The sequence below is a fragment of the Heliangelus exortis genome, chromosome 1 (assembly GCF_036169615.1).
Source record: "Heliangelus exortis chromosome 1, bHelExo1.hap1, whole genome shotgun sequence".
In the NCBI taxonomy this organism is placed as follows: domain Eukaryota; kingdom Metazoa; phylum Chordata; class Aves; order Apodiformes; family Trochilidae; genus Heliangelus; species Heliangelus exortis.
In genome coordinates this window covers 112,887,226-112,912,437 of record NC_092422.1, presented here as the reverse complement: position 1 = coordinate 112,912,437, position 25,212 = coordinate 112,887,226, and the positions used below count along the sequence as shown (strand labels likewise).

The 25,212-nt window shown below is 41.4% G+C and overlaps 3 protein-coding genes and 1 long non-coding RNA gene across 10 annotated transcripts in view; 3 read left to right on the top strand and 1 right to left on the bottom strand.

Moving 5' to 3' along the window:
* The first annotated feature begins 2,191 nt into the window (after window positions 1–2,191).
* CCDC181 (coiled-coil domain containing 181) lies at window positions 2,192–13,531 on the top strand. 3 transcript variants are annotated; one of them, XM_071758980.1, is made up of 6 exons: window positions 2,192–2,284; window positions 4,887–5,042; window positions 5,517–6,494; window positions 8,942–9,088; window positions 9,696–9,850; window positions 10,477–11,279. In XM_071758980.1, exons 2-6 carry the CDS (start codon window positions 4,905–4,907, stop codon window positions 10,637–10,639), a joined length of 1,581 nt encoding a protein of 526 aa, XP_071615081.1. In that variant the 5' UTR covers window positions 2,192–2,284; window positions 4,887–4,904; the 3' UTR covers window positions 10,640–11,279. The 3 variants fall into 3 exon arrangements, with proteins under 3 accessions (XP_071615081.1, XP_071615072.1, XP_071615089.1); XM_071758971.1 differs by lacking the exon at window positions 2,192–2,284 and adding an exon at window positions 2,311–2,435 and having other exon boundaries at window positions 10,477–13,128; XM_071758988.1 differs by lacking the exons at window positions 2,192–2,284; window positions 10,477–11,279 and adding exons at window positions 2,315–2,435; window positions 13,156–13,531.
* BLZF1 (basic leucine zipper nuclear factor 1) lies at window positions 11,865–21,266 on the bottom strand. Of its 3 annotated transcripts, XR_011728902.1 has the most exons (8): window positions 21,154–21,266; window positions 18,855–18,911; window positions 17,298–17,737; window positions 16,435–16,634; window positions 14,708–14,836; window positions 13,943–14,162; window positions 13,527–13,631; window positions 11,865–13,082 (listed from the first exon to the last, which is right to left on the bottom strand). XR_011728902.1 is itself a non-coding variant. In XM_071759032.1 (7 exons), the coding sequence occupies exons 2-7, from the start codon at window positions 18,871–18,873 to the stop codon at window positions 12,897–12,899; spliced, it is 1,194 nt and encodes a 397-aa protein (XP_071615133.1). In that variant the 5' UTR covers window positions 18,874–18,911; window positions 21,154–21,266; the 3' UTR covers window positions 11,865–12,896. The 3 variants fall into 3 exon arrangements, 2 of the variants coding, with proteins under 2 accessions (XP_071615133.1, XP_071615142.1); XM_071759032.1 differs by lacking the exon at window positions 13,527–13,631; XM_071759041.1 differs by lacking the exons at window positions 13,527–13,631; window positions 21,154–21,266 and adding an exon at window positions 20,931–21,101.
* A 23-nt stretch (window positions 21,267–21,289) lies between these two features.
* Window positions 21,290–25,212, top strand: part of NME7 (NME/NM23 family member 7) — an 88,635-nt gene continuing 84,712 nt past the window's right edge. For 2 of the 3 annotated variants that reach the window (XM_071759056.1, XM_071759063.1), the window contains exon 1: window positions 21,290–21,416. In XM_071759056.1, the coding sequence (XP_071615157.1) occupies window positions 21,414–21,416 (3 nt within the window). In that variant the 5' untranslated portion in view covers window positions 21,290–21,413. Of the gene's footprint in view, window positions 21,417–21,683; window positions 21,702–25,212 lie in introns of those variants that run through there. The other variant, XM_071759068.1, reaches the window with a different exon arrangement.
* LOC139803244 (uncharacterized) lies at window positions 21,708–23,451 on the top strand. Its single transcript, XR_011728955.1, has 2 exons — window positions 21,708–22,108; window positions 23,142–23,451. It is a non-coding gene; the product is annotated as an uncharacterized lncRNA (long non-coding RNA).

Below are 25,212 nucleotides of genomic sequence, written 5' to 3'. Positions count from 1 at the left end.
CCCTGGGCTAACACTGGCTGTGACAGCTCACCAAGGCATGGCAGGGTTACTTTGGATTTCTCTGTGTGCATTTGTGAAACAGGCACTGTTCTTGCAGCACTGTCAGGGAAAGGGAAGGGCTCTGTGTGGAAGTCATGATGTTTTCTTCCCTATTGGTGATCGCAGTATTAGGAAGAGGGATTGTGGTTATGGAAGGAGCAGGAAACTCCGAGCACTGGATCCTACTCTCCTGACTGTGTCAACTGTTTCCTACACGGCAGAGAAAAGCTGTCAAGGTGCTTGCTGCTTAACACCCCTCCGGAGGTGCTATGCAGCCTTTCTCTGTCAAATATACTCTGTGTGAATCATTGTTTCTCAAACACGGTGCCTGATGCATTAGTGTCATGGAAAAGAGACACCAACATGTCAGGACCTGTCTTTGGAGTCCTGCAGTACTTGGCCTGTCCTCAGAGACCTGCATTACTTAGCTGTTGCTTCTGTTGCATTTTATTTTCATAACCATTCCCTCACCAGTGGGAATATCTGAAAACCTAAATTTAATGACATGCGGGTTAATGAATGCATGCATTAATTTAGATTCACCTTAAGATCTCATTAAATTATCAGTATCAAGCATCACAGCCTGATCTTCCAGCAGTGGGAGTCTAATAGTTGTCTTACATTCACACTGATTTTTAATTAGTTGTATAAAGCATCTCTTGTGAATGGAATGGGAAGCGCTGGCATGGAAGATGAAGGATAAAAGGAGATAAAAAAAGTGCAAAAGGCTTTAATGCTGTGCCCCGTTCTCTTTATTTTCATCTAGTATGAACCTGTCAGAACCCGTGAAATGTGAAAAATCACAAATTCAGCGTATTGTCTTTGAGAGTGGGTTAACTGCATGACCCTGGATGAGGTCAGTGGTTGAAGTTTTTCCAGGAACAGCAGGAACCATTGCCAAGTGGGTACCTCAGTGGTCTCTCAGGTATACTTCAGGAACCCCTTTCAACCCACTGAAAACAATGTCAAAACCTATTTTTCTTTCTCACTGTATGGTGTCAGATTAGCAGAACCTGGGAGGTCACGGAATCAGGCACGTGGCCTGTCATGACAGGTGTCTTTGGAGACCTCCTAAAACCCACTTTGAAGGAGTTTATTTTTTCTACCCTGCAAGGCTCTGAGTGAAAGGATAAGTCTACAGTTATCAGTGCCTTGGCCAGTTTTTTTTTTTTTTTTTTCATTTGCATTAACCCTTCAGTGCAGGGGCCATGTTGCCCTCTGAGGTGTGTGGCCTTCTGGTGTGTCTGTGGATTATAATCCTTCACTGAGAGAGTTGGGGTTGTTCAGCCTGGTGAAGGGCTACAGGAACCTGAAGGGGCTAGAGGAAAGCTGGGGAGGGACTTTTTATAAGGGTATGTAGTGATAGGATGAGGGGGAATGGCTTCGAGATGAAATAGGATAGATTTAGGTTAAATATTAGGAAGAAATTTGTTATTGTGAGGGTGGTGAGACACTGGAATGGGTTGCCCAGAGGAGCTGTGGCTGCTCACTCCCTGGAAGTGTTCAAGGCCAGGTTGGATGGGGCTTTGAGCAACCTGGTCTAGTGGGAGGTGTCCCTGCCCATACCGGGGTTTGGAACTAGGTGACCTTTTAGGCTCATTCCAACCCAAATAACTGTATGATTCTATGACGCACTTTGCTGGGCCGGTGTAATCAAAACTGGGGGCCACGGCTTTGAGGCAGATGGTGAAATGGGTGTCATGACAGTGCTGTCAGTGAGGATGAGTCCTGCCCTCCTCGCTGGGGGGGGCCCAGGCCAAAGGGGATGCCCAGATTTTGGCAGCGCTCGCTTTCAGTCTGATCAAATTGCTCACCACCATCGGCAGCACGAGTAATTCGACACAAAAGCTGCCGGCGCTCAGGCGGCGCCCGAACAAGTGAATGGTTTAACCGCACCAGCAGATTTTTCCACCTGCTGCCCCTCTCCTGGGTGTCCCCGCGTGTTTCCGCTTCGCTTTAATTACCAAGCGTTAAATGAAACTGTGTAACGTAGGGGGGGGGGGGGGGAAACGAAGGGGCTTAAAGTGGCCTCAGACGTGAAAATGAGGGACAAAGCCAAGGGTGGAGGGCGGGGGGGCGACGGCCCGTCTCCATGGCAACGGGGCGGTGCCGCCTCGCGAGCGTGCCCATCCCCGCTTCCGGTGCTGCCTCGGTACCGGCGGCGGGGAAAGGTACGGCCACGGCAGGGCGGGGCGGGGCTTGGTCCTCGGGGGCCACCGTCGGCGGTGACCGTTGTGACAGGAAGGTGAGCGGGCGGGCGCTGTTGCCACAGCAACGCCGGTGCCATGGCAACGGCGCCAGGAGGCGCGGCGGGTCGGGTCGGGTCGGGTCTCGGCGGGAGGTGTCAGCGCGTCCCTCGGGACGGGTGGGAAGCGGCGGGACCCCACGGGGTTGCGGTGAGCCGAGTGTCCGGGGCAGACGGGGCCGGCTACCGCGGGAAGCTGGTAGGGCCGGTTTGCAGCGAATGGCCGCCGCACCTGCCGGCTGGGCCTGGTGCTGCGCACGGCCGGCTCGTATTGATTAGGGCCCGGTGAGAGGCTTGCTCGGGGTGTCCGGTTGTAACCACGGTGAGGCAGTGTCTGTGGGGCATGGCTGTCTCCATGAGCACAAGGTGCTCTCATTGAATGGTGGAGTTGGTACTGCTGGGCACGCCGCGGGACTGGGCGTTCCCCGCCGTAACCGGGTTGGGTTCGTGTTAATGAATCTGCACCTGTCCGTGTTTTGGGACAAAGGGGGAAAAAACAGAAGTCTGTCACTCCATCCCTCTTTTTGTTGTAACTGTGCCTAGCCGGCGCCTTAGTGTACTCCCCGCAGAGGTGTTCCTAAGCGTGTCAGAGCAATTCAGTCACAGCAAACACCCACACCCCTCTGAATTAGAACAGAAACAGGTGAAAATGAAGACTTGAGGTCTTTTGAGTATTTTCGGTTCCTATTACAGATCCTTTTAATTTTTACTTCGAAAGACTCCACAAACTTGAATAGGAGGATTTTCGGAAAGAAGGTCATAAACTGAAATTTTTTCTTCAGCCAGGACTAGTGTATGTTACAACAAAAGAGGCTGACTTTTATGCTGTTCCTTGTATTTTATGTATCCTAAATAAACCGAACGGTTTTCAGTACTTGTGTTGGGTGTAGCAGACTGATGTGAATGTGTTTAGTTAAAGGCACAATTCAGTGTTGTAGCTTTTGCATCCACTTGCCATTATGACAAAGAAGTTGAAGTAAAATGGTTATTTTCTGCTGAATATGTACTACAGCAAAGAAACCTCCATTAAGAACCCAGGTACATGTCACTACCCAAACCAAGGATTCCTGTGAAGGAAGGGGCATTTCTCATCAAAAATCATGACATGTTGTATGAGAAGAGGGGCAGGAAAAGCGTGATGGAAATAGGGTGTGAAGGGCCAAGGCAATGGCGTGAACAAGCTTGAAAATTTTAACTCAGAAAACTCTAGCATGCTTCTTGTGGCTAAAAAGAAGTGATTTAGGAGAAAAAAGCAATAGATTTTCTTGAACAAAATATGGATGAAACAGAAAGAAGGGTTTGGTAAACAAACAAATATGCAACAAAAGTGCTCAGCTGTATTACCATTCCTCTTAAACAAATCTTGAATAAATTTTGAGGTCTTAAAGAGCAGCATTCTTGTCAAGTGCAGTTTAAAGAAAGGGAACTGGTACTCATGTGAGGAAATAACCGAGAACTCTGAGATGCTAATCAGAATTTAAAACAAAAGCTTGAGGGAATTTAAGCAGCATTTTCTAGATGAAAAAGTGTTTACAAAATACATGACAAAATGCTTAGACAGATTAGGAAGCTCAGGAGCAACCCTTTTTGTCTGGAAGGGCAGGATGGTCACAAAGCAAGAGCTGTCTTGCTGTTCCAGGGCCATCCAGGACCAGTGCAAAATCTTGCATCCCGTATTGTGTTGCCATATGCTAATGGCCTTATCAGGATCTTACAGAATGTTGTAAATTACAGGGATTTGTCCTACAAGAGTGACACTTTAAGTGGCATCTTCCAGATGACTGCAGAGGGTACAAAGAGAGCACGGACTTTTGGATAATCCACGTTGCCTTTTTTTGTTTTGCTTTTGCAAACAATAATAAAGAAATCAGGGGAAGAATGATGAGTGACTAAAACTGAAAAAGAGCAGAATCAGCTGTCTAGGCTGATGTGTTTCTCCACAAAGCTTAACCTGTTTGTGTCTCCAGATGGTGACAGATGCCTTCAATTGATGGAGCTGAGCTGAGGGGTGGCCAGCAGTCAGCCTGGACCCACAAGTGCTGCAATTTAAGCAGGAGTCCTTCAGTCCTCCAGCACCTGGGTACTATGCAGTCCAAAGGTGGTTTTTTGTCATCAATGTGACTATTTCCAGCCTGGTTAACTGCTTACTTAGTATTTCCTATTGTTGTCCTCCTCAGAAATTCAAACCAGAACTGAATCCTTTTCCCAGCAGGCAATGAAAGAAGCAATTTCTTCTTTTCCCAGAAGCAATGAAAGCTGGTAGTACTTCTCATAAACATAAACCAGTGATGTCTGTGCTCAAGGATGGGACTAGCACTTAAGGATCATAAATTCTAGTCTTGGCTCTGCCAGAGACTCACTGCAAAAGATCATCTCAGTTTGCTTTGACTCATATCTTTCCCAGGGAGTTGGAGCTGGAGATCCCAAACCCCTTCACATTTATAAGCCATTAGTGATTCTTAGTTCTGAGGTGGTATTGCACTGTCTAACGTGGTTGTACTGATACTGCTGACAAGCTTGATGTGGGTGGCATAAGAGATGTCATTGTTCTGTATCTGGCTGTCACTGGAGTTTTAAAAGACTTTTTTTCCTATTTTTATAGTATTGCTCTAAAACCAAAATGAGTGAAAAGGAAGACCAAAGAGATTCAGCAGATTCTGGTGGTTTAACAGAAAGCGAAGAATATGAGGATGATTTTGAAAAAGACCTTGAATGGCAAATTAATGAAGAAGAAAAAGAAGACCTTAGTGAAAGAGAGGTACTCGTTAAGTGCCAATTGTCTTATTTAGAAGACAAAATTGAGTAATACTTAGAATCATGAGCACAAAATTCAGTATGGCTTGAAATGTGTAGGTGTAATAACTGAATTTTTACAAGGAAGGGTCCTTTTCATTAGTGAACTGGTTAGTTTGGTTGTAATTGCCTTAAACAAAAAATTCTGTGTTAATTGAAAAGAAAATGTTTGTTTCAAAAGTACTTCTGGGCTCCTTAAGGGGTTTGTGCAACACACATTGTGTTTTTATGCTGTCACTGATTGCTTTACTGTGCAAGCCATGGTTAAACTTTGTTATTACCAAATAAGCTATTAGTTATGATGTGCACTATTTGACAGCCTGTTTTAGAATTAGGGTAGTTAGTACTGCTCTTCTCTTCTACTATTTCTTTTCTCTTTCTCTGATACTGTTCTTTTTGGGAGGATAGATGAGTTTATTTTAATTTTTTTTTTTTTTAGAGTCCTGAAAGAAATGAAGGGGGTATTGAAGCACAAATTTTAGAAGTTGCAGACAACTTTGAGGAGGACAATGATGAAATGGAAGAAAATCTAGATCAGCTTTCAGAAGGAGATGTAGATGTGAAAGGGAGTCCCTCCGATGAAAAAAGTTTGGAAGCCAGGTCTGATATTAAGCAGGGGGACCATGTATCCGATACTGATAGTGAAAGCTCTGTCCAGGAATCCAAGCTGGAAAACCAGCGGGAACTAGATGAGGAAGAGGATGAAGAAGTAAAGCGTTACATCTTGGAAAAAATTGAAGAAGCCAACAAGCTGCTGGAGAACCAGGCTCCTGTTGATCAAAACAGAGAACGGAAGTTAAAATTTAAGGATAAGTTAGTGGATCTTGAAATTCCTCCTCTAGAAGATGCCGAAGTTTGTAGAACTGACCTTGTAAGAGGAGATGATGTTTCAAATAGGCTATCACAGTTGCAGATTTCTAGTGAAATGGGACAGGAACATACACCACTTTCACCACATGCTGGCAAGGATGAGGAAAAGAAGGATGGTAAAATCCTAGTGGAAAAAGATGGGAAGTTTGAACTCTTAAGTTTACACGATATTGAAAGCCAGGGCTTTTTGCCCCCAATAAGTGTTTCTTTTACTGATATTGAAACTCAGCCTATGTCTCCGAAACCTTCACAGCATGATCCTTTTGGCACTGTCTCTCCAATGAAGGAACTACCTCCAGTAACACCAGGAGCACAGTCTTTTACTCCCGGTGGAGAAGATTGTGTTTATTTACCTAAGCCTCCATCTAACCCTAAGCGTCGTCCAAGTTCTGCTATCAATGCTGCAAGAGTTCTGGGAAAACGGAAAACTCCCCAGAGGGCACAGTCAGCAAATGTGCCCGTGAGGAGCTCCACTTACTGTCTCTCTCCCAGACAGAAAGAATTGCGGAAGCAGATAGAACAAAGGAAGGAGAAACTGAGGAAAGAGGTAAAGCTATAGAGGCAACACAGTCTCTGTTCGTTCAGATGTTCTCTCATTCAAATGCTCACACAGTCTCTGTCCTATTCCTCTGCTTCACAGAGACCAGATGCTCAGGGCATTTGTTCCATGTTTTCATGATAAAAGAGGCATCATCATTACAATTGCTATATTGACAATAGATATAATTGAAATACATCATTACAATTATTGTTAGTGTTATTTTTGATTATTGTTGTTGTTATTATCATCATCATCATTATTATCATCCTCTGGAGTTGGTACAGATTCTCCCAAAACTCCTTTCCTGAAAAGAAAAACAAACCAAGCTACAGAGTGTCATAGAATCATGCCATGCTTACAAGTGAGATTAAGCATTTTTTTAATGTACCCTTCATAAATGGGCTGTCTTCTGCTACACTGTGCTTAGTGCTTTTGCTTGTTGACTCTCTTCCTACCTAACAGGCCCTCTGCTTACTGAAAAGCAGTGCATGGTACCGTGTATCTACAGATTACACTGCAGTGTAGGAAGTTAACATCAACCCCAGCAATGCAGGTGCACATTTGGGTGCTCATGAAGTATGCCATAGGGAATTATTGTATGGGAGAGTGTTCAGCCATGAAATAAGATTTATACAGAATGACTTTGAGAACTATGAGCAAGGGTGTGTGTGTGTGTATGTGTGTGTGTACATGTAGAAGATGCAGCTGACTTCAAAAGTGGCAGGCCTTGTTGCTTGCTTAAGATGCATGGAGATGAAGCAATATTAACTTGTAATATAACTGGATACTTTTTTCCTGTTAAGGTTTTACGTGGGTGAGCATTGTAGTAATTTTTTCTCAATGAGTTTGTTACAAAATAGTTTTTTTTTTTTCCCTTTCTCTTGTTTTGCCTGGGTAATACACAGAAGGCTAAAAGAAGAAAGTATTACTGATTATTCTTCTTGTAACTATTGGGGGCAGTAATCTAAAAGAAAAATAATAATTCTGTTTTAGAAAATTAAATCCATATTTTATGTCTTGCTAGGGAAAGACACCTTTTAATTCTTTCTCAGCTCCTAATTCAGAAAAAAAATTAATTAAGAGAGTCAGCCTCTGACAGCTGTAACAAGAACTTCAGAAATCTTAACCAAAGACTTAAAAAAGTTTAATGTTTTTCTTTGTTTTGCATTATGATGACACAATTACTACAAAAGGTAATTTGTTTTTATTTTGCTCTATAAAAAGAGCATGAAGCACCTACCATTTTTCTGTGGAATGATGTCCTAAGTAAGTTGGCTGAATAGCTCCAAGGCTATCCTTGGAAATGGGTCTGTCCTGATTTATTTCAAAAGTTTGCAGAGGCTTAGCTCAGTAACGAGGGGTATGAAATCTAAAGAGCTACTCATCTGATGTGTTTTCTTTGTACACACAAATCTAGATCTCCTGACACCACACTCTGTATTTAAAGTAAAAAGCAGTGTGGTGGAGATAAGGAAGGTTGTTTTCCACACTGTGTGTGCTAAATCTCTTTTGCTCTTGGATGATTTATGAAAAGGTAAGAATGTATTACCTTATTTCTTTTTTCTTGAATGAAGTGCTTCCATTCTGTGATGGATTTCACAGGCATGAAACATTTTATGACATTACTGGAATTAATCTGTTTTCGTTTCAGAAAATTACATATTGTAAACTTGGATTATAGTGTGAAAGTTCTTTGTAGGTGGGAGGAAAATCATCTGTTTGCACGAATAGATTTCTCTGAGCTGAAATGAGTGAGAATTGTAGCTTTTATGTCAAAGAGAGACAAAACCTAGTAAAATGTCCCCGTCACCTTTCTGAAGCATTATTTGAAAACTCTTATCCTCCTTTTAGATAGTTGTCATTAGCTGAAATATGATAATTTTTAGAACTTCTGATTACTGTAACAATAATTTTGTAAATTTGAAAAAAGTGTTATGCTGTAAATACTTCTTAAGCAAATACATTGCAACTTTATGTCCAGATAAAATTCCTTATTTATAAGGTGGTGCCTGCAGTCCATAAGCAGTTAACTATACTTTATGATTTAACAGTCCATCTAACCTGAAAGCTGCATTCATGTTTAAAATGCACCAGTTTAAACTGATTTTAAGCTAATAGCTGTCAGTCAGGTTTAATTTTAAAAGTTTTCACCTGCTGCTGTTGAAATGTCTGTGAGTTGATTTGTATCATGGAAATGGAGGTAATCACAAAAATGTTTACAGTGAAAGTATCTGGAGGTAATATGAACCACGGAAGTGCTCAAAGTCATTTCTTCCTAAATGTGATATCAACTATGATGCAGTCTTTACAGTATTTCTGTTTCATCACTACTTTTGTGTCTCTCTTCAGTAAATCAAATGGTTTATTTATTATCTACTGTGATAATGCAGGCTTTTGGAGATTAACATAATTTTATTAAAAACTAAGCTTATTCATTCTTAATTCTACTCAAGGAAGAAGAAAGAAAAAGGGAACAAGAAGAGCAGAAGAGAAGAGAGAATGAGATGGTTTTTAAAGCTTGGTTGCAGAAGAAGAAAGAACAAGTGCAAGAAGAAAAGCGAATTCGTCGTGCAAAGGAGCTAGAGGACTTGAACAGCAAAGTAAGATCTTCCAGACTGGGGTCTGTAGTGCCCTGGTTAGAGAAGAAAACCAAATGCTAAGCCTACACTCTTAGTTAAGCATGTGAAAAGCTACAGTGATAGGAAATGTTTTCCCTATGTTTAGGGTTGTACTGCTTGATAGGGTGACTTGTGTCCTGGAAGCTGCTTATACGAACTTAACAGCTGAAAAATCACAGGCGATGCAGCAGCGCTCCCTTTTATCAGAATTATTTGATTGAACCCTGCAGTGAACAAGCAGCCAGAAGACCCTTTGAAGTTGAAACCCTTAACATCAGAACTCACTGGCAAGCAGTTAATGCATATGACCCAACCAAAACCTGAAAATTTAGATTCTCTGTTCTGAAGTACCTGTCTTGTAGCGACAGGCTTGAAAAACTAAATCCAGTACTTTCTAAATTAGAACCTACTGCTTTGAATGCTTGCTCATGTATCTATTCCATGCCAGATTAGCATGTGCTCCAGTTTGCATATGAAGTATGTTTATGCATGGTAGATATCAGCAGAGTTAAAAAAATTATTATAATGTGATTAATATAAAGGTAATGATATGCCCTGTGTATATATGTCTTTTCTTTTTTTTTAATAGGAGAAGAATAGGAATCCAGATGAAGCTTTCAAATTATGGCTTAAAAAAAAGCACCAAGAACACCTGAAAGAAAAAAAGATAGAAATTTTGAGACGCCAAGCTGAGGGAATTGCCTTATTCCCGAGAACAGAGGAATGCAACAGAGCCTTTAAAGAGTGAGTAGGATAATTGCTAGGGAATCATATTTGAAAATTTTTTAGTCTGTCAACTTCAGACTGTAGTAATTTTATGGTACATCTTTACTGCTGAAATCCTTATTGATGTTTTGGGTTTGTTGTTTTGTTTTGCTTTTTCATGAATTTGCCCTCACAAACTTACACCCTATCAAAAAATACAATTTCTTCATTTTTTATGTTCAGTGTTTTAAAATTATATGTGAGAACCTAAATTGAAATAGTTAATTGCTTCTGCTGAAAAAGGCAGATCCTTCTTCCCTACCTCTTTTTGCCTGATCTGGAACAGGATTAGGTTGATTCAGTTCATTAAACAGGCAGAAAGTTGATCCAACAAATTTATTTTTTCTTCCCATCGAGTCCATGAGTGGAATCAGCTCGATTAAAGGTGGGAGTTAAAGGTGGGTTCAGGAGCAGAACTGAGATGAAAAAGCAGTGCTTCCCATGTGTGGGAGTGGCTGGCTGTTTGGCTCAGCCAGGACCACCTAACTTCATCCTAACAGGACAGGGTGACTCCAATGAAACGGGGGCGAGTTTTCTTTGAATGGATGATGTGAAACTTTCAGTTCCAACTGTCAGTACTTCTAGTCCTTTTTCTCTCTCTACAGATGGCTAAAAAGAAAGAGAGAAGAAAAACGAGCAGAAGAACTTGCTGCTAAAGAGAGAGTAAGGCAGCTTAGACTAGAAGCCAGAAGAGCAAAACAGATAAAGAACATACAGTGCATTAGCTCAGAAGCGAAAGCCTTTCGCTTCACAGACCATTACAGTTGAAAGTTTGATGTAACCACAGTTCTTGGTGGGAATCCTCTTAGGTTTTAAGATGTGAACTTTCGCTCTTTACAGCTACTGACTTTTTGTGGTGTTTTTAAAGCTTTGAAGCAAGTTTCACGATTCCCATCACTGACAATGATTTTGCTACCTATTTATTTGTAATTTTGTTGAAAAGCCTGCTCTTGCGTGTAACTCAGGGATCTTCTTGGTTTGACCAAATCTGAGTGTGAGATCTATTTAGACATTCCTGTCTTTAAAAGGCATTCTGTTCTCAACTCCACCATGAATTCCTGGATGCAGGCTAATCTGTGAAATGTTGAATTTTTGCTGGATTAATATTGCTGTTTGCTGCTGCTTATGAAGACTGTACAAGGTGTAATGTTGTTGGAAAATGCTGTTTCTTGTACCACTTTCTACTCATCTGTTGACCAGCTGTTAATTCTGGCTGGACCTGAGGATTCTCTTATTCAGAGAAATAAGAAAGTTCAGAGAAAGTGGAATTGGAAAATTAGTGGAATGCTAACATGTATGTGACTGTGCAACTGTTTTTGAAACTTATTTCTGTGAATCATATTCAGTATTTTCTATTCCATGAAATTAAAAGGTTGTGTGAATTACAACCTTTACCAATATCAAGAAAGCTGGATTCCTTGTATACATGTCTGTGTTTGCCAAATTAATTAACTGCATCACCTTACCCAGATAAATTGTGAACTCTTGTCAGGGAACATGCAGAGGCCACTCATGAAATCAAAGTTAGTGGAAAATGAGGGATATTCTGTCCAGCTATGTACCCAACAGATTTAAGAATCCAGCACAATTTTTTTTATGGTCAAGGTGATTTTTTGGAAGTACTGTAGCATGGAAGTGTAGATGTAAAGCAAATTTGCCATTACCACATTTATCTTAACATTTTGAAGATAGTAACAGACATGTTGAGAAAGTACTGGTGTTTGACTGGAGTGTTGCAGCTTTTACCAGCATATATAAAGGACATGGATATAAAACGAAAATTTCACATGCTAATGAGAAATGTAACAGGTAAAATGTAAAAGGTTCACAATATCTCCCTAATTGCAGCAAGCTACCTAAGAAATGCTTCTTGGTTCATCATCTCAGACCAGTAGAGTGAAGGATTTTAAAGCTCAATGTCATATAGTTCCTTTTATGCTGCACAGAAAACAAGGTCGGAAATACAGCTCTATTAAATCCAAAACTGCAACTTCAAAGCAAGCAAAAAAAGTTTATTGTGTTTTTCTCCAGGCAAACCAAAGCATGGCCAGCAAAAGCAAGAACTGATCTTACATATTCTGATCATGATAGGAGATTTAAAGAAAAACTGGGTCAAATATTATAAAATCATACAAGTAAAAAAATATTTTTACCAGTGCTTGTGCAAACTTAGTGCTTATCTTCAACTTCCCTTAACATCCAAGAAGACCTTGGGCAAGGACTAATGCTAGGTCAGGTTTCAACACTATGTACTAAAGGAGGTATATCAGTCTGTTTTTTCTGAGGATCAGCTGTGCAACAGCTTTGCTCCAGAAGCTGAAATAGATGGAAAATGGATGGAAAAGCCATTATTTTAGCTTTATGGAAACAAGATTTTTTCAGGATCCATTTAAAACCAGTTACTATTTATATATTATAGCTACATTTCATTCATGGTCTCTCCTTGTCAGGAGGGCTGCAACACTGCATATGCTCTTACTTTCAGAACATACAGATAGTAAGAATCATTGCACGTACTCCTTTTTAATACTAAATTTAAAATGTTGAATATAGATTTGGGGACAGTTGATCACCCTGGGTGAAAAAAAAAAAAAGCATGGAGCTGACCATTTTCCATTGCTTTTTATTTTTCTCTTTCAAATACAACCTATGAGCACTTCATTTACTTTGGTATAGCTATGCTTTTGTCTCTCTCTAAAGAGATTTGCTATTAAGACTGAAAACCTTAAACAGTCAAGGGCACCTCTATGCTCTAAAAATTGGGCCAGAGTAATACCTTTGCTCTTGCCTTTGTGAAAAAACCCAAAAGAAATAGCTTTCCAGATTGAAAAGTAGTAGAAGTATCCCAGAGGCTAAAGAAATGCTGGCAGTCCCTCACTTCAAGAGGCAGAGAAGCACAAAGTGCATAATTTCCAATGTTAAACCCACCCATTATGGAAAGAAACAGGAAAAAGGGAAGCTTGCTGAACATCAACTACTGTAACTCTTCAGAAAGACTGCAGGTACAGCTGCACTGGCTGTGTTTTTAAAGTGCTATCAGCTCTCCTTGACAGTGATTGCAACAATTGAAAGTTACATCTTCGTATCTTGTGTATGGGTGAAACCTTCCAATATTCTTCTTTGTGGAAAGGAAGGAGGTTGGAGAAGTCTCAGAAAAAGAAACTTCTGTTGATGTTTCTGTACGTGCAGCTGGATCCAGTACACGTAGCACCTAAGGATGGGAAGGTTGAGAATAAAATGATATCTATTAAGTTTAATGCAATTTATCCTTCTTTAACATCTAGGAGATAATTCTTCTCAAAAGCACGTTTTTTCAAGTTGAAAGCTAAACAGCCACCTGTCCAGACCTTCAGTATTAAGACAGTAAGTACCATTTACAAATTAGTAATGAATAAAAAAATTCTAGTATTTTTAGCAGAGTTGAGCAAAACTAGGCAACACATAACTAGGCACTGTGAGTCTCCTGCTGCTCAAATATTATTCAACTAATTCTAGATTAAAGTGTTAGTCCAGTTTACTTCTTAGACATCAACCTTCCTGCAGAGAAGCCTTATCCAGAAAGATAATCACATAGCTTCTGTTTTCACCCACTATAAACAGAAATGATTTTTAGAACAACAGAAGCTACTGCTGACATGTTATGGTATATTCCTACCTGAACTAGGTTTCTTTGCCCACTTGGTTTTTAAACTCCATTAAGTATCTTCAGCTGGCTTCCTCCTGACACACTAAACAAATTTTGACCCCGTTATTTGTGGTGCTAGGGACAGGGAAGGAAACAGTATGGATCATCATATTATTTATGTTCTGTTTATTCTTCCAGTTTTGGATTTGTTTGTGTATTGGGCTTTTTGTTTTGTGTGTGGTTTTGTTTTTTGTTTTGTTTGGTGTTTTTCTGGGGGGGGAGGATGCTGTCTTTTTTTTAAAAAAAAAAAAAACAAGACAACGCTATTCAGCAAGTTTCCCCTGCGTATAGTTTTTATAAAAAGCAACTTATTAAGTACTTAAAGCAAAGTGCTTCTTTCTAGAAAGAAGATGGTGCTGACAAATTGAGATGTATGAAGTTCTTACCATTTCAGCCATTTTCTCAGCAGGGGTATTGCAGAACTCCACAGCTACTGAACTCTTTTTTGGAGCGTTAGTGCCAACATTTCCAAGAAGATGGGAACTTACAGCTTTGGCTAGCTTACAGTTGACAGCTGCTAGCTCTGTTGTAGTGTAAGGCTGAGCACTAGGGTAGTATGTCTGTTGTCTCCCCCACTGAAGAGAAACCATCAGCTCTTCCAGCAGCCTATGCAGAAAGGAAAAAATCAAAGAGCACTATTAGTGTTTTTCTTTCACTCTATACTAACAACATATTTCAGAGAAATTCTCTCTTGTAAGATTCACTGCCCAAGCCAAATGTTAACAAACTGAAGTGTTTGAAGAAGGCGGCTATTCTCCAGGGCACTGTCCTCAGTGACAGTATTTTAGTACTGGTAAAACTTACTTGTTGCCTGCCAGGTTAAGCATTAAAAAGCCAATGTGTGTAGAAGTATCTGTACATTTTGGAAGGAGACAGAGTAGACTTGAAGTCAAGACAGTTAGCAATTAAATAGAGAAAGCCTGGGGACACAAGGGATGTCAGTTCTACAGTATCTTACCCCTAAGAACTTATGCCTCCAGAGAATGAAAAAAGAATTAATACTACTTTGGCTCTTTCAGCTCTGAAACTGGAAAATGACTGTACTATCCACTAGCATAATGAGGAAAGTTACGCAGGTCTTCTCTGGCCTAGTATAAACTGACAGAAATGAGAAGCTTGCACAGAGGCAGCATGGATTAGAAAACTCATACTTTTGGGTATCTATCATTTCTTGACGGAACTGATCACGTTCATTCAGCAAGTCCTGGATTGCGCTTTGTGCATCCCTCGTCTGACGCTGAAGAATTGCTCTGGTATTGGTTAGTTCATCAGCCATAACCCTGCAAAAGAAACCTCTGATCAGTAGGGTAAGGTAGCAGTTTATAAAGCAGCTTTATTCTACTACAGACTGTGATTTGTTGGCTCAAACTAAATATTAAGCCTCTGCTCTCACTCCCCACCCCTATACAGGCCCTATATCAACCTTATTATGAAGAATGTGTTAAGAGCAAATTCAACTACTGTCAACACAAGTGCAAGATTATGTTTTGACTTGTAAGTTTAAACCACCTTATCTCACTTAATACAAATCTAGCAACAGACATTTTAAAATGTCTTGAGTAAGTCAACATGGTGTAAAAAATAATGCTGAGAGAGAAAAAGCTAAATACGTGTTGTTTTACTAACACAGTTCTCACAAGTATGCTGTAATCACACCTGTTCCTATCTCCAGAGACAACAGCTATGGCTACAGACTGCATTCACCTCTTTGCATGTCTCGGAGGCAATAGCTACAGGTTATATACATCAAATATGAGCATGTAAGAGCACAAATGAGACAACTGTCACATTTTGCTATGCCATGACACTTGGCACAGCCACCTCAAGCAGGTATTTCATACACCTGAAATTCTGCAAACTCAGAAAACAGAAATACATTTCAACAACAACCAGATAGAAATTCTGAGATCTCAACCAGTGAGAATGTTACAATATTGAAGGGTGTTACTCTAAATACACTGTCATGCTGTTGTTCCTGGAAGGGACTGGAATCCCTGATCTCACAAATCCTGTTAATGCTAAAGAAACAAGTTGAATTAGGTAGCTAAAAACTACCCTACGTAGGATTATCACAAGCACTTACATTCATTCAATACATGGAGATTTCTGAAGACCAGCAAATTAAATGGAGGACACTGTTACCATTTCCTTCAAGGAGTAAAACTTTTTCATAATACACATTAAGTACAAAACTTAGTTAGTTACATTCAAGTACACTTAGAGATTAAAAATGCTAAACCACTATATATGTATGTGGTAAGACAACCATGCATAGCAAATTAAAACTGTAATCCACTGTTAAATGAAATTTTGATATTGAGACCAGCTTAAGATTTGCTCCTGACTTTTGGGACCCATTATTCTGCGGGTACAGAAGTAACAGTAGAGTTCTGAGCACTGACACAATCTGTATTTAATGAAAAAGTGCCCCTACATTTTCTCCCAAACTGAGCTGCCTTTCCCAGTCACTGTAAGAAGTTTTTAACCAAATCAGCTTCTTCACAAACTGATTATTTTATCATACTGAGAGATGGGGATGAAAATCAAGCTGATTAACTTTAAGACACATCCAGACAGCTGTTCTGTAAGACATTTTTAAACCTGAAAGTGCCCACAGTCTATTAGAATTAAGAGCCTATCTTGCTATGTTGACAAGAACTGTAGTTAAAATTTTAGGGAGGTTAGGATCCACTATATTACTTTTGAAAAGCATAACTAGGATTTACAAGGAGCTGTCTTTTTGCCTTTTCTGTTAACTCAAAATTTCACAACAGGTGTCAAGTGTTGTGTCTGCACTTATTCCCAGATACTGCAATGGGCATTTTTAATAGAAGACTGAAGGAGAACACTGGTACAACAGCTCTGTAAGAGGCAATACCTGCTTGCTAGGAATTTGCTTCGCCACACATCACACTGTATAGACATGCGCTCTAGTTGTTCAGACAGCTGAGAGATATTTCGGCCCAAGACCTCATTTTCCAGGATTAGCTGATTTTTCTCTCGAGCCATCCGCTCAAAGTGATACTGCAGATCATCCCCAACAGAAGCAACAAGTAATTTCTTCAGCTCCCGATTCACCTAGAATGAGAGCAGGCCATCTTGTACTTATCAATATAGAATGAAACACCTCCTACATCCATAAAGCAGTGGAACTTATTGCAAATACCTAACAGTACACTGCATTTCTTTCTAGAATGGAACAAATCCAATGCAGAATATACTAAGCCTCAAAATCCACTCCAGAGAGCACAAACATTTGAGACTAATGCATATATAATGCATTCTTATTTAAATTCTAACAGAGGCTAGAGAGGAATAATGAAAGCCTGCTACTGGAAACTAAGAAAATTTCAGTTGTATTCAAGTTGTGAATCAGTAAAATAACAAAGGATTAGTCAAGACAACCACTTACATTATGTAGAAAATTATAGTCACCCCCTCAATGGCATAATATTTTTCACATAGAGGTTGACGAGCAAAATCTTTCAACATGAAAAGAACATCTACTTCCTTGCAAACCCTAACCTGTTCCTCCCAGCTTCAAGCCTTTGATACTTTCATCTGTTGTCAGAAAAACAGCCCTGGATTACTTAGATGTACTTTGTATCTCAGCTGATAATTTCAAAAGGGAAACTCTGCTTCAAAGCTAGTGTCATAGCAGTTCTCTGCTCACATTCACAAACTGCTTATAGAAGCCAAAACAGCTCAGCTATGTAAGAGAAAATACCTTTCATTTCTCACCTCTGTCTGTATACGCAGCTGATTAGAGAGACCTTCTTTATCCTGTAACAACCGCTTTTCTGAATTCTTTAGCTTTTCAACTGCATTTTTCAGCTCCATCTGTTCTTTCTTGGGATCTCCGGCTCCATCTGACTGATGGAACGTGTCTCCTTTAAGTCCCACTGATTTAGATACCTTAGCATTTTTAGTTGGAATGACATGAGTGATAGCAGCTTTGGGGACTAATATACGAATAGCTTCAATCTCCACTGATTTGTCAGCACGTATTTTCCCTAGCTGCAGAACTCCAGGACTCAAGGCAGAGACTGTCTTTTTGTGTGGGCTGTGGTGGACATGAGGATTCGTAGTGTTGGCTCCAGTGATTAATTCCACTGATTGAGCTGGCTGTTCTGTTTCCATGCCATCCCCAGGTCCTCGGATGGGTGATGAGGCATCATCAACTAAAATTTAGCAAAACAGAAGGAGTTTACTACCTTTCCCTTTGTTATAGCCTCATTGTAACTCTTCATTATATACTTTGTACTTCAAAGTTACACTATTTAATTGCACACATATCATAGCCCTTTGCAGCAGTAATTATAAAGATTAAGTTAGAAAAGTCCTTAATCAGGTGTGTGTTGTTCATTAATACTGATAGCACAAGACATAGACATAGATTTGAATTGTATTAATCTAAATTTCCTGCTGCTATACAAGATCAGATGCAGACATAAAAAAGACCTAATAAGGAGAAAATTCTTTACAATATTACTCATCGGTTGAAAGCACAATCAAGTTTTGGGAGCTGACAGAATCAGAGCAGCCTCATTTCAAAAGCAAGAATTAAATGAAAAGCAGCTATTTGTTACATAGCTACTAAAAGCTTAGGAAGTTTAGCAGACTTTCAAGTACTCTCTACTATGTGTTTTAGCTGTCCAGGTGAAGGTTTAAGAAAAGTCAACAAGCCAATTCTGTTTCACTTCTCATCAACAGATCCCAGTATTCCCTGGTAATCCTGCATTCTGCTCTGAATATGCATGATAAATTTTACTGAAATTTATTTTATTTGTTCAATATTTTTTCAGCTGAATTAAATACTGTAGTAGCTTCCTCACAATGGACTAAGGCAAGAAATTTTCTTAGAACATAGCTACACATAATGCCTTTCTTCTCCTCATACTGCAGGCAGTTAATGTAAGCATGCATCATCTATCCAAATAATGATTTTTCAAAAATGCTATAGAAGCACCATTATACCACCCTGCTTTCAGGTTGGCTGAATCAGTATCAACAGGTTCTAAACACTAGAGAACTGTCAGACATACACACAGACAGATGACAGTACCAGTGAAAAACTTGTTTTTCAATAAAAAGCTGGATTAGAAAACTACATTCAATAACTGTTCCATACAGGCAGCTCTAATTTTCAGTGCAATAATGAAGTCACATAACTATTTCCTACCTAAAGGAGCTAAGTTTAAATGAAAGGAGTCCAGCATACAGTGTAACTCTGGTCTTTAGAATTCAAATTTAAGTATTTTTAATCCAATCTGCCCAGTTATCATGTGAACCACCTACCTTTTTCTAGAGATGTCATTTTCTCTTTGGCAGTCACCTCTTCCTAACTGCATAAGTCTGAAGATGAAATAAGGAGCATGGGGAAAAAATATCTTTAGCAAGGTAACATTGACAGTTAATCTGTACTATTTTCTAGTGCAACCACTAAACTCCACTTCAGTAGCACAATAAAAAAGCACAGACAAAAAACAAAGAAAAAAAAAACCCTAAAGTTATAAAACCCACACCAAAGACTTAAAGGAAGGTGGCCTATGAGACTGCTGCTTCACTAAGAGCTGGATTACAACTCCTATTTCCTGCTCCTCAACCAATTCCAGTTTGCATTCCTCAAGCTTCTCTTTCCAGTCTCCCTCCTGTTTTCAGTGAGCATTGTCTTACCCCTAAAACTTTAAACACTCCCAGAGCAAAAATGCATGACTATGCCCAAAACACCTAAGATCATAATTGAATCAATTGAATGACAAATTGATGCCACATTATGCTAAAAGCAGACCAAGAGGACTGTTGGGGTTTTTGGTTGTTTTGCTTCAGTTCTCCTTGTTATTCAAGAGAGATCTCCCAAAGTCCTTGCTTCCTTTCTTTATATCAGTAACTGAAAAGGCTTAACTAAAACTTTTTTGACTTCCACTGCTACAGATCTCTACCTTGGAAAGATAATGGTAGCAACGAACACAGAAGGTTTCTATATATTTGTTTTGTAGAAAGTAGCTTTATTTTTTTGTGATGACCAGAAGACAACAGAAAGAACTTTTCCCTCCTTGAACTTTCTCAAACTACAGGTAAAGGAATATCTTGATATCTGTTGCTTCTACAGCTAGTTATGTTTTTGTCCATTTAATATCCTGATTGGCAAATCACTACCTTCATTCAGTTTGGATTGATGATTTCCACTTATCTGAGGAAAATAAGGAAATACAAGTGTAGCTGCTCATACTCAATGGCAAGGATACTAACAAAAAAATGATTTTGAGCATTTGGTTTAACTGGCTTCATCTGAGACAGAATCACAGAATGTTTTAAGAAGGAAGAGACCTCCAAGATCATCCAGATCAAACTCTGACCAACACCATAATCTAACTACTAAACCATGTCCCTAAGGACCAGGTCCAAACTCATTTTAAATGCCTCCAGGGATGGTGACTTTGCCACTGTCCCAGTCAAGCCATTCCAATGCCTGACAACCCTCTCAGTGAAAAACTGTTTCCTAACATCCAGACTAAACCTGCCCTGGCACAGCTTCCATCCATTCCCTCTGGTCCTTTCCTAGTCCACCAAGGAGAAGAGGCTGTTTCCCTCCTCGCTCCAAACTCCTTTCAGGTAGTTGAAGAGAATGAGAAGGTCTCCTTTCAGCCTCCTCCATACTAAACACTCCCAGCTCCCTCAGCTGCTCCTCACAGGACTTGTGCTCCAGGCCCTTAATGAGCTTTGTTGCCCCTTTCTGGACACACTCCAGCACTTCTGTGTCCCTCCTATAGTGAGGTGCCCAGAACCGAACACAGGACTCAAAGGTGCAGCCTCACCAGAGCTGAGTACAGAGAGATGATCGCCTCTCTATTCCTGCTGGCCACACTGTTCCTAATACAAGCCAGGATGCCATTGGCCTTCTTGGCCACCTGCACACACTGCTGACTTATATTAAGTTGACTGCCAACCAGTACCCCAGGGCCCTTTCCAACTTGCAGCACACATCCCCAGACCACCTGCTGGTGTTCCTGCCCCTTCACTGGTCATTTTATCAGACTGTTGTTACTGGTCTGTTACTTTCAAAGTCTCAGTGTAAGCCTCTGCTCACCCTCCCCCCTTTCATCGCATCCCTTTAAGTAAAATTCCTTCGTTAACTGCATCATTAGCCACTGCATCTCTCAGATAACGTCGTATCCTGTAGAACCCCACACATGACAAGCAAAGCCAGGAAACCCGGTATTAACACGGCTGAATCACGATCCACAATGGCTTCGGAAAAAAAACACCAATCCAGCCTCGGCCACCCAGCCCCGCCGCGCTTCGGCTACCAGTGGAGATGCCTTCTCTCGTCTCAGCCCCACAGTTTGCCAGTAACCGAGAGCTGAACTTTACCCATCGCTCTGGAAAAGTGGCCTCCTGTAGGACTCAGTCCCACCCCACCCGCCTCGGTGCCCCCGGCGCCAGTCCCGGCCGCCTTTCAGCTCCGGCCCTTCTACTACCAGAACGGCCACAATCCCCCTGCCCCGACTCCTACCCCGAGCAAGCGATCCACCCCCTGCTCGGGGCGCAGAGGGACGGCCCCGCGGGAGGGGCGGCAGGGCCCTGAGTACGTTACCGGAGAGCGTAGCAACACTGCCGACGGACAACTCAGAACCGTCACAACCGACACAACCGTCACCTCGACCAACTTCCGCTTCCTACCCTGGGCGGGGCTCTTCCGGGTGAGGTGTCAACCCCTCCCCTCACTCTCGACCAATCCACGGGCCGTTTGGGGGAAGGGGCGGGGCTTCGGTTGCCAGGGAGCCGGTACGTGTGCGTGACGTCGTGCCCGTGGCAGGAGAGTGAGGCGGGGTGCTTGTCGCTACCGCCACCGCCATGGTGAGCGGTACCGGGGGAGGGGGGTGTCGGGACCAACCGGGCCGGGGGTGAGGCGGGCGGGGGTCCCCGGCAGCAGCTCCCCACCCTGATGCGGGGTGGCTGCCGAGGCGGGCGGCGGGGAGAAGCTCATCCCTGGGGCAGGTGGTGCTGAACTGCCGGCGTAACGGCCGCGGGCCCCGCGCAGGGCTCCCCTCGGGGGCTGCGCTGCGCTCCCCAGTGCGTAGGCGGCGGCGGGAGCGGAGCGTGGGGGTGCGGCCGCTACCCCACGCGGCGCGGAGGTCTGAGGTTTGCCCTGCCCCTTCCCCTCTTTTCCGAGGGATCTTGTGAAGCGCAGGCAGGGGGTAATTTTAAACTGGTCTTGGGTCTCGTCAGACAGCCGCCTGGAAAGCTGTTGGCTCGTCCCAGACACCGTGGGTTAGGAACAGGCTAGTTCGGAAAATCAAGAGCACCCAATGGGAAGGCAGCTGGGGGATTTGAAGGAGGGAATGCGTCTTTATTTTCGCCTGGATATTCTGTTTAGTGTTACAGGGAAGGTGACAGGGCGGGGGCACCAACAATGAAAAAGCACTTTGCACTGAGAAAACTGACCGAGTCCCATTTGCTGAAGGTGGTACTCAAAAAAATGAGTGTTACAAAGCTGATTAAAGCCCTACTACTTTGAATCGACTGTTGTTCTCAAACACATATGCAAGGTATATTTAAGAGCCTGGCCTATGCACCTGCTACCCTACTCAGCTCTAAACACTGGCATCGAGCAGCTCAGATTTGCCCCAGCTCCTCCGGCCTGTCTAGCAGCTTTGTTTGCAGCATGCTTTCAGGACACAAGCTGAAGATCAGCATTTGCCACTTAAGTAGGAATGCTGCTGTTTGGTTTCCAATAGAGGGGTTAGAGGTCTTTTCTTTAACCCAGGCAAAATTGTAGTTTTCAATTCCCATGTTGAATTGATTCGTGTCAGCAGAAATACTGCTTTCTGAGTTCATACAGATGTCACCTACATAAAATATTCGTTAAAAACATCTTGTTACACTGTCATTATGAGTATGATGTGTTTCTAATCTCCCTTAATTTCTGAGGTGTCAGTTAACTGATTCATTAAAGTGGTGTCAAATCTTACAGGAACCCCTAACAGTTAATGGTGAATTTGTTTGATTTCTTTCGAAAGGCCTTCAGTAACAGGAGATGAGTGATCTCTTGACATAATTCCATTACATCATGATTTTTATAGTCCACTGAGTTTTTTATTCTTAATATATTCCCTGCTGCAAATTATGACAGTGATTACTTGCTTTCTCCTGGATGTATATAAAGATACTTCGTTCCTGTGTTTTACATGCAGAACTTGAAGATTAGAACTTCACCTTATTTTCATATGCATGAAATAAATTTTGTTCCCTTATTATTTCCTATTGATAATGTGGTTTTAGATTTTAGATTCTTTTCCACTCTGCAGATTTCTGGTGTTTAATCTGTACAGCGTTTGCCAATTGCTGTTTACACTGCTGCTGAACAGAGCAAAATGCTTGTGTCTTAGATCTTCATAGTTCCAAGATTACCATGCTTTTTTTCCCAACTGTACCTCATTGCAGTCTCACTCTCTAACTGCAACCCACTGCAATTTTCAGATTTTTTTTTCCCTGTCTTTTTGGTGTCTGGCTAGTTTTCACCCTTGTTTTCGAATTTATTATCTTCATTGTAATTGCAGTGCTTTGTGTCTATCTTCACAGTGTTTTCAGATCATAATTTTGAGTTCTGCGTCTGCTTACTAAACTGCTTTTTATCTTTCCCACCTCAGTTACCACCCAGATTCTGAAAGTGCACTTTTGCAGGTTTGTTTTTCAGGGTAGTAAGGAAAAGAGGAAATAAAGCTAGGCGCAGTTCATTGTGGAACCCTATTTGACTTCCAGTTTGCAAAAGAAGTATTCTTAATTACTTTTTCATATAGTACTCACAGCTACGCTTCTGTTTAGGCCATAATTTCATACTCAGATTTTCATGACCTCAGGTGAGTTGGATTAAAAAATGAGTCTAAGCCAAGTTTGTCAGATCTGGGCCTTCTTTGCTCACCATGTCAGAAAAAGATCCGTTCTTGACAGAAATTTCTTGGCAAATTTGCATTATATGCTTTAAATTATCATATTGTCTTCTTAGATGCTCTATGGTTGACTGCTTAATAGCTTGTTCCATGATCTTCCCAAAGACTGCAGGTAGGCTGACTGCCTTTCATGCCCTTCTGTAGTACCCTGGGACCTTTTCTCTCTTGGTCTTCTCTGGCCTTTGAAGTGTTAGAGTCCTGATTGTTTATTTTATGCTGACAATGCACCCATTGTCCCCAGTCAGTTTTCCTTCCTCCTTCCACTTTACTAATACACAGCAAGAATAATTTGGTAGGTGGAAGACAATGGGAAAATAGATGTTTTGGTGTTACAGTTTGAGTACGAGTACGAAAGGAGGGCTTTCAGACTCTGAAAGGGGTGGAACACAGAGGGGTCTGTTCCCTCCCATTTCCTGCCCATACTCTATAGAGGTCGGGCAGACCAAGAGTCTCCTCTTTATTGCCATCTCCTCGCTTCGCTGCTGTTCCCTTGGGTTCCTTTACCACCAGCTCACCACATACTTTTCATCATCCATATCCATCGGGTGCTGGGAAGAGCCGTGGAGCCCTCTCCTGAGTCGACCCTGCTGCAAGGGGCCCTCAGGCACCTTCCCTGACACCATCGAGATCGGGTTGTATATATATATTTGTATACATTTGTATTTCTGTTCATTATACCTTATGTTATTAACTTTCTCTTGTTCTAGTAAATCTGTTTCCATTTTTTTTTTATTTCTAACTTTAAGTCTCTTGGTTTTATTCCCCTTTTATCTTCCCTTTGGGAGGGTGGAGGGGAGGGTGGCAATAGAGAATAATTCTCTCCTCTGGTTTTTGGTCTGCCCAAACTGCTAAGCCGTGACATTTGGGAATGTTTGCTGCTGAATTAGGTGTGGACCCAGCATTTTAGGAAAGGGGTAAGTTACGTGACTGTTGGGCACCATAACTTCACACACCTGATCCAACTCACATTTTCAAAACACCTTTTCTCAGGAACAGTGAACCAAAGACTCTTTCTGGAGTCATCTTTCTGTCATCTACAAGCTGGATTTTTTTAGCCTCAGGAACCTGATTATATTCTGAAGGTAGTGCCTTTTCTGCTAGAAAGTTTGGCCAACAGCTAGTCTTGTATTGCTTCTAGCCACATAGATGGCTAGAAGCTATCTAGTTATAGATGGCATCATATAGATGGCATTAGTTTTAGTGTATATACTTACTCAGAAAACCTTTTAACCTTGCTCAAAACCTGCTAACCAGACCTGGCTACTCCAAGCTGTGTCCAGGCAGTCCTAAACCTCTTCAAAAATAGAAATTGCACATCTCCTCTGGGCAGTGTGTGCCAGTGTTAGACCACCCTCTCTCTCTATTTTTTTTCCCTAGTATGTAACTGGAGTGTCCCATGTTTCACCTCTTGTCCTTTGCATTTTTTGTTACCACTGCACCTGTGAGAAGAGTCTAGCTCCATCTTTTTGGTGTCTTTGTAGGTTGTTGTAGAGAGCATTAAGGTCACCCTCAACCTTCTCTGAGCTGTATAGGCTTGGTTCTCCCAACCTCATCTTGTCTGTTGTGGTTTCCAGCCCTTGACTGTCTGGGTGTCCAGTGGCTAAACACTAAAAAATAAACTTTTCATCTTTCTCTTTAATAGCATCTGTATTTTTGGCTGTTCAGTTGAGCATTTTAGTGTCATTTTCTAAAATACTAAGGTG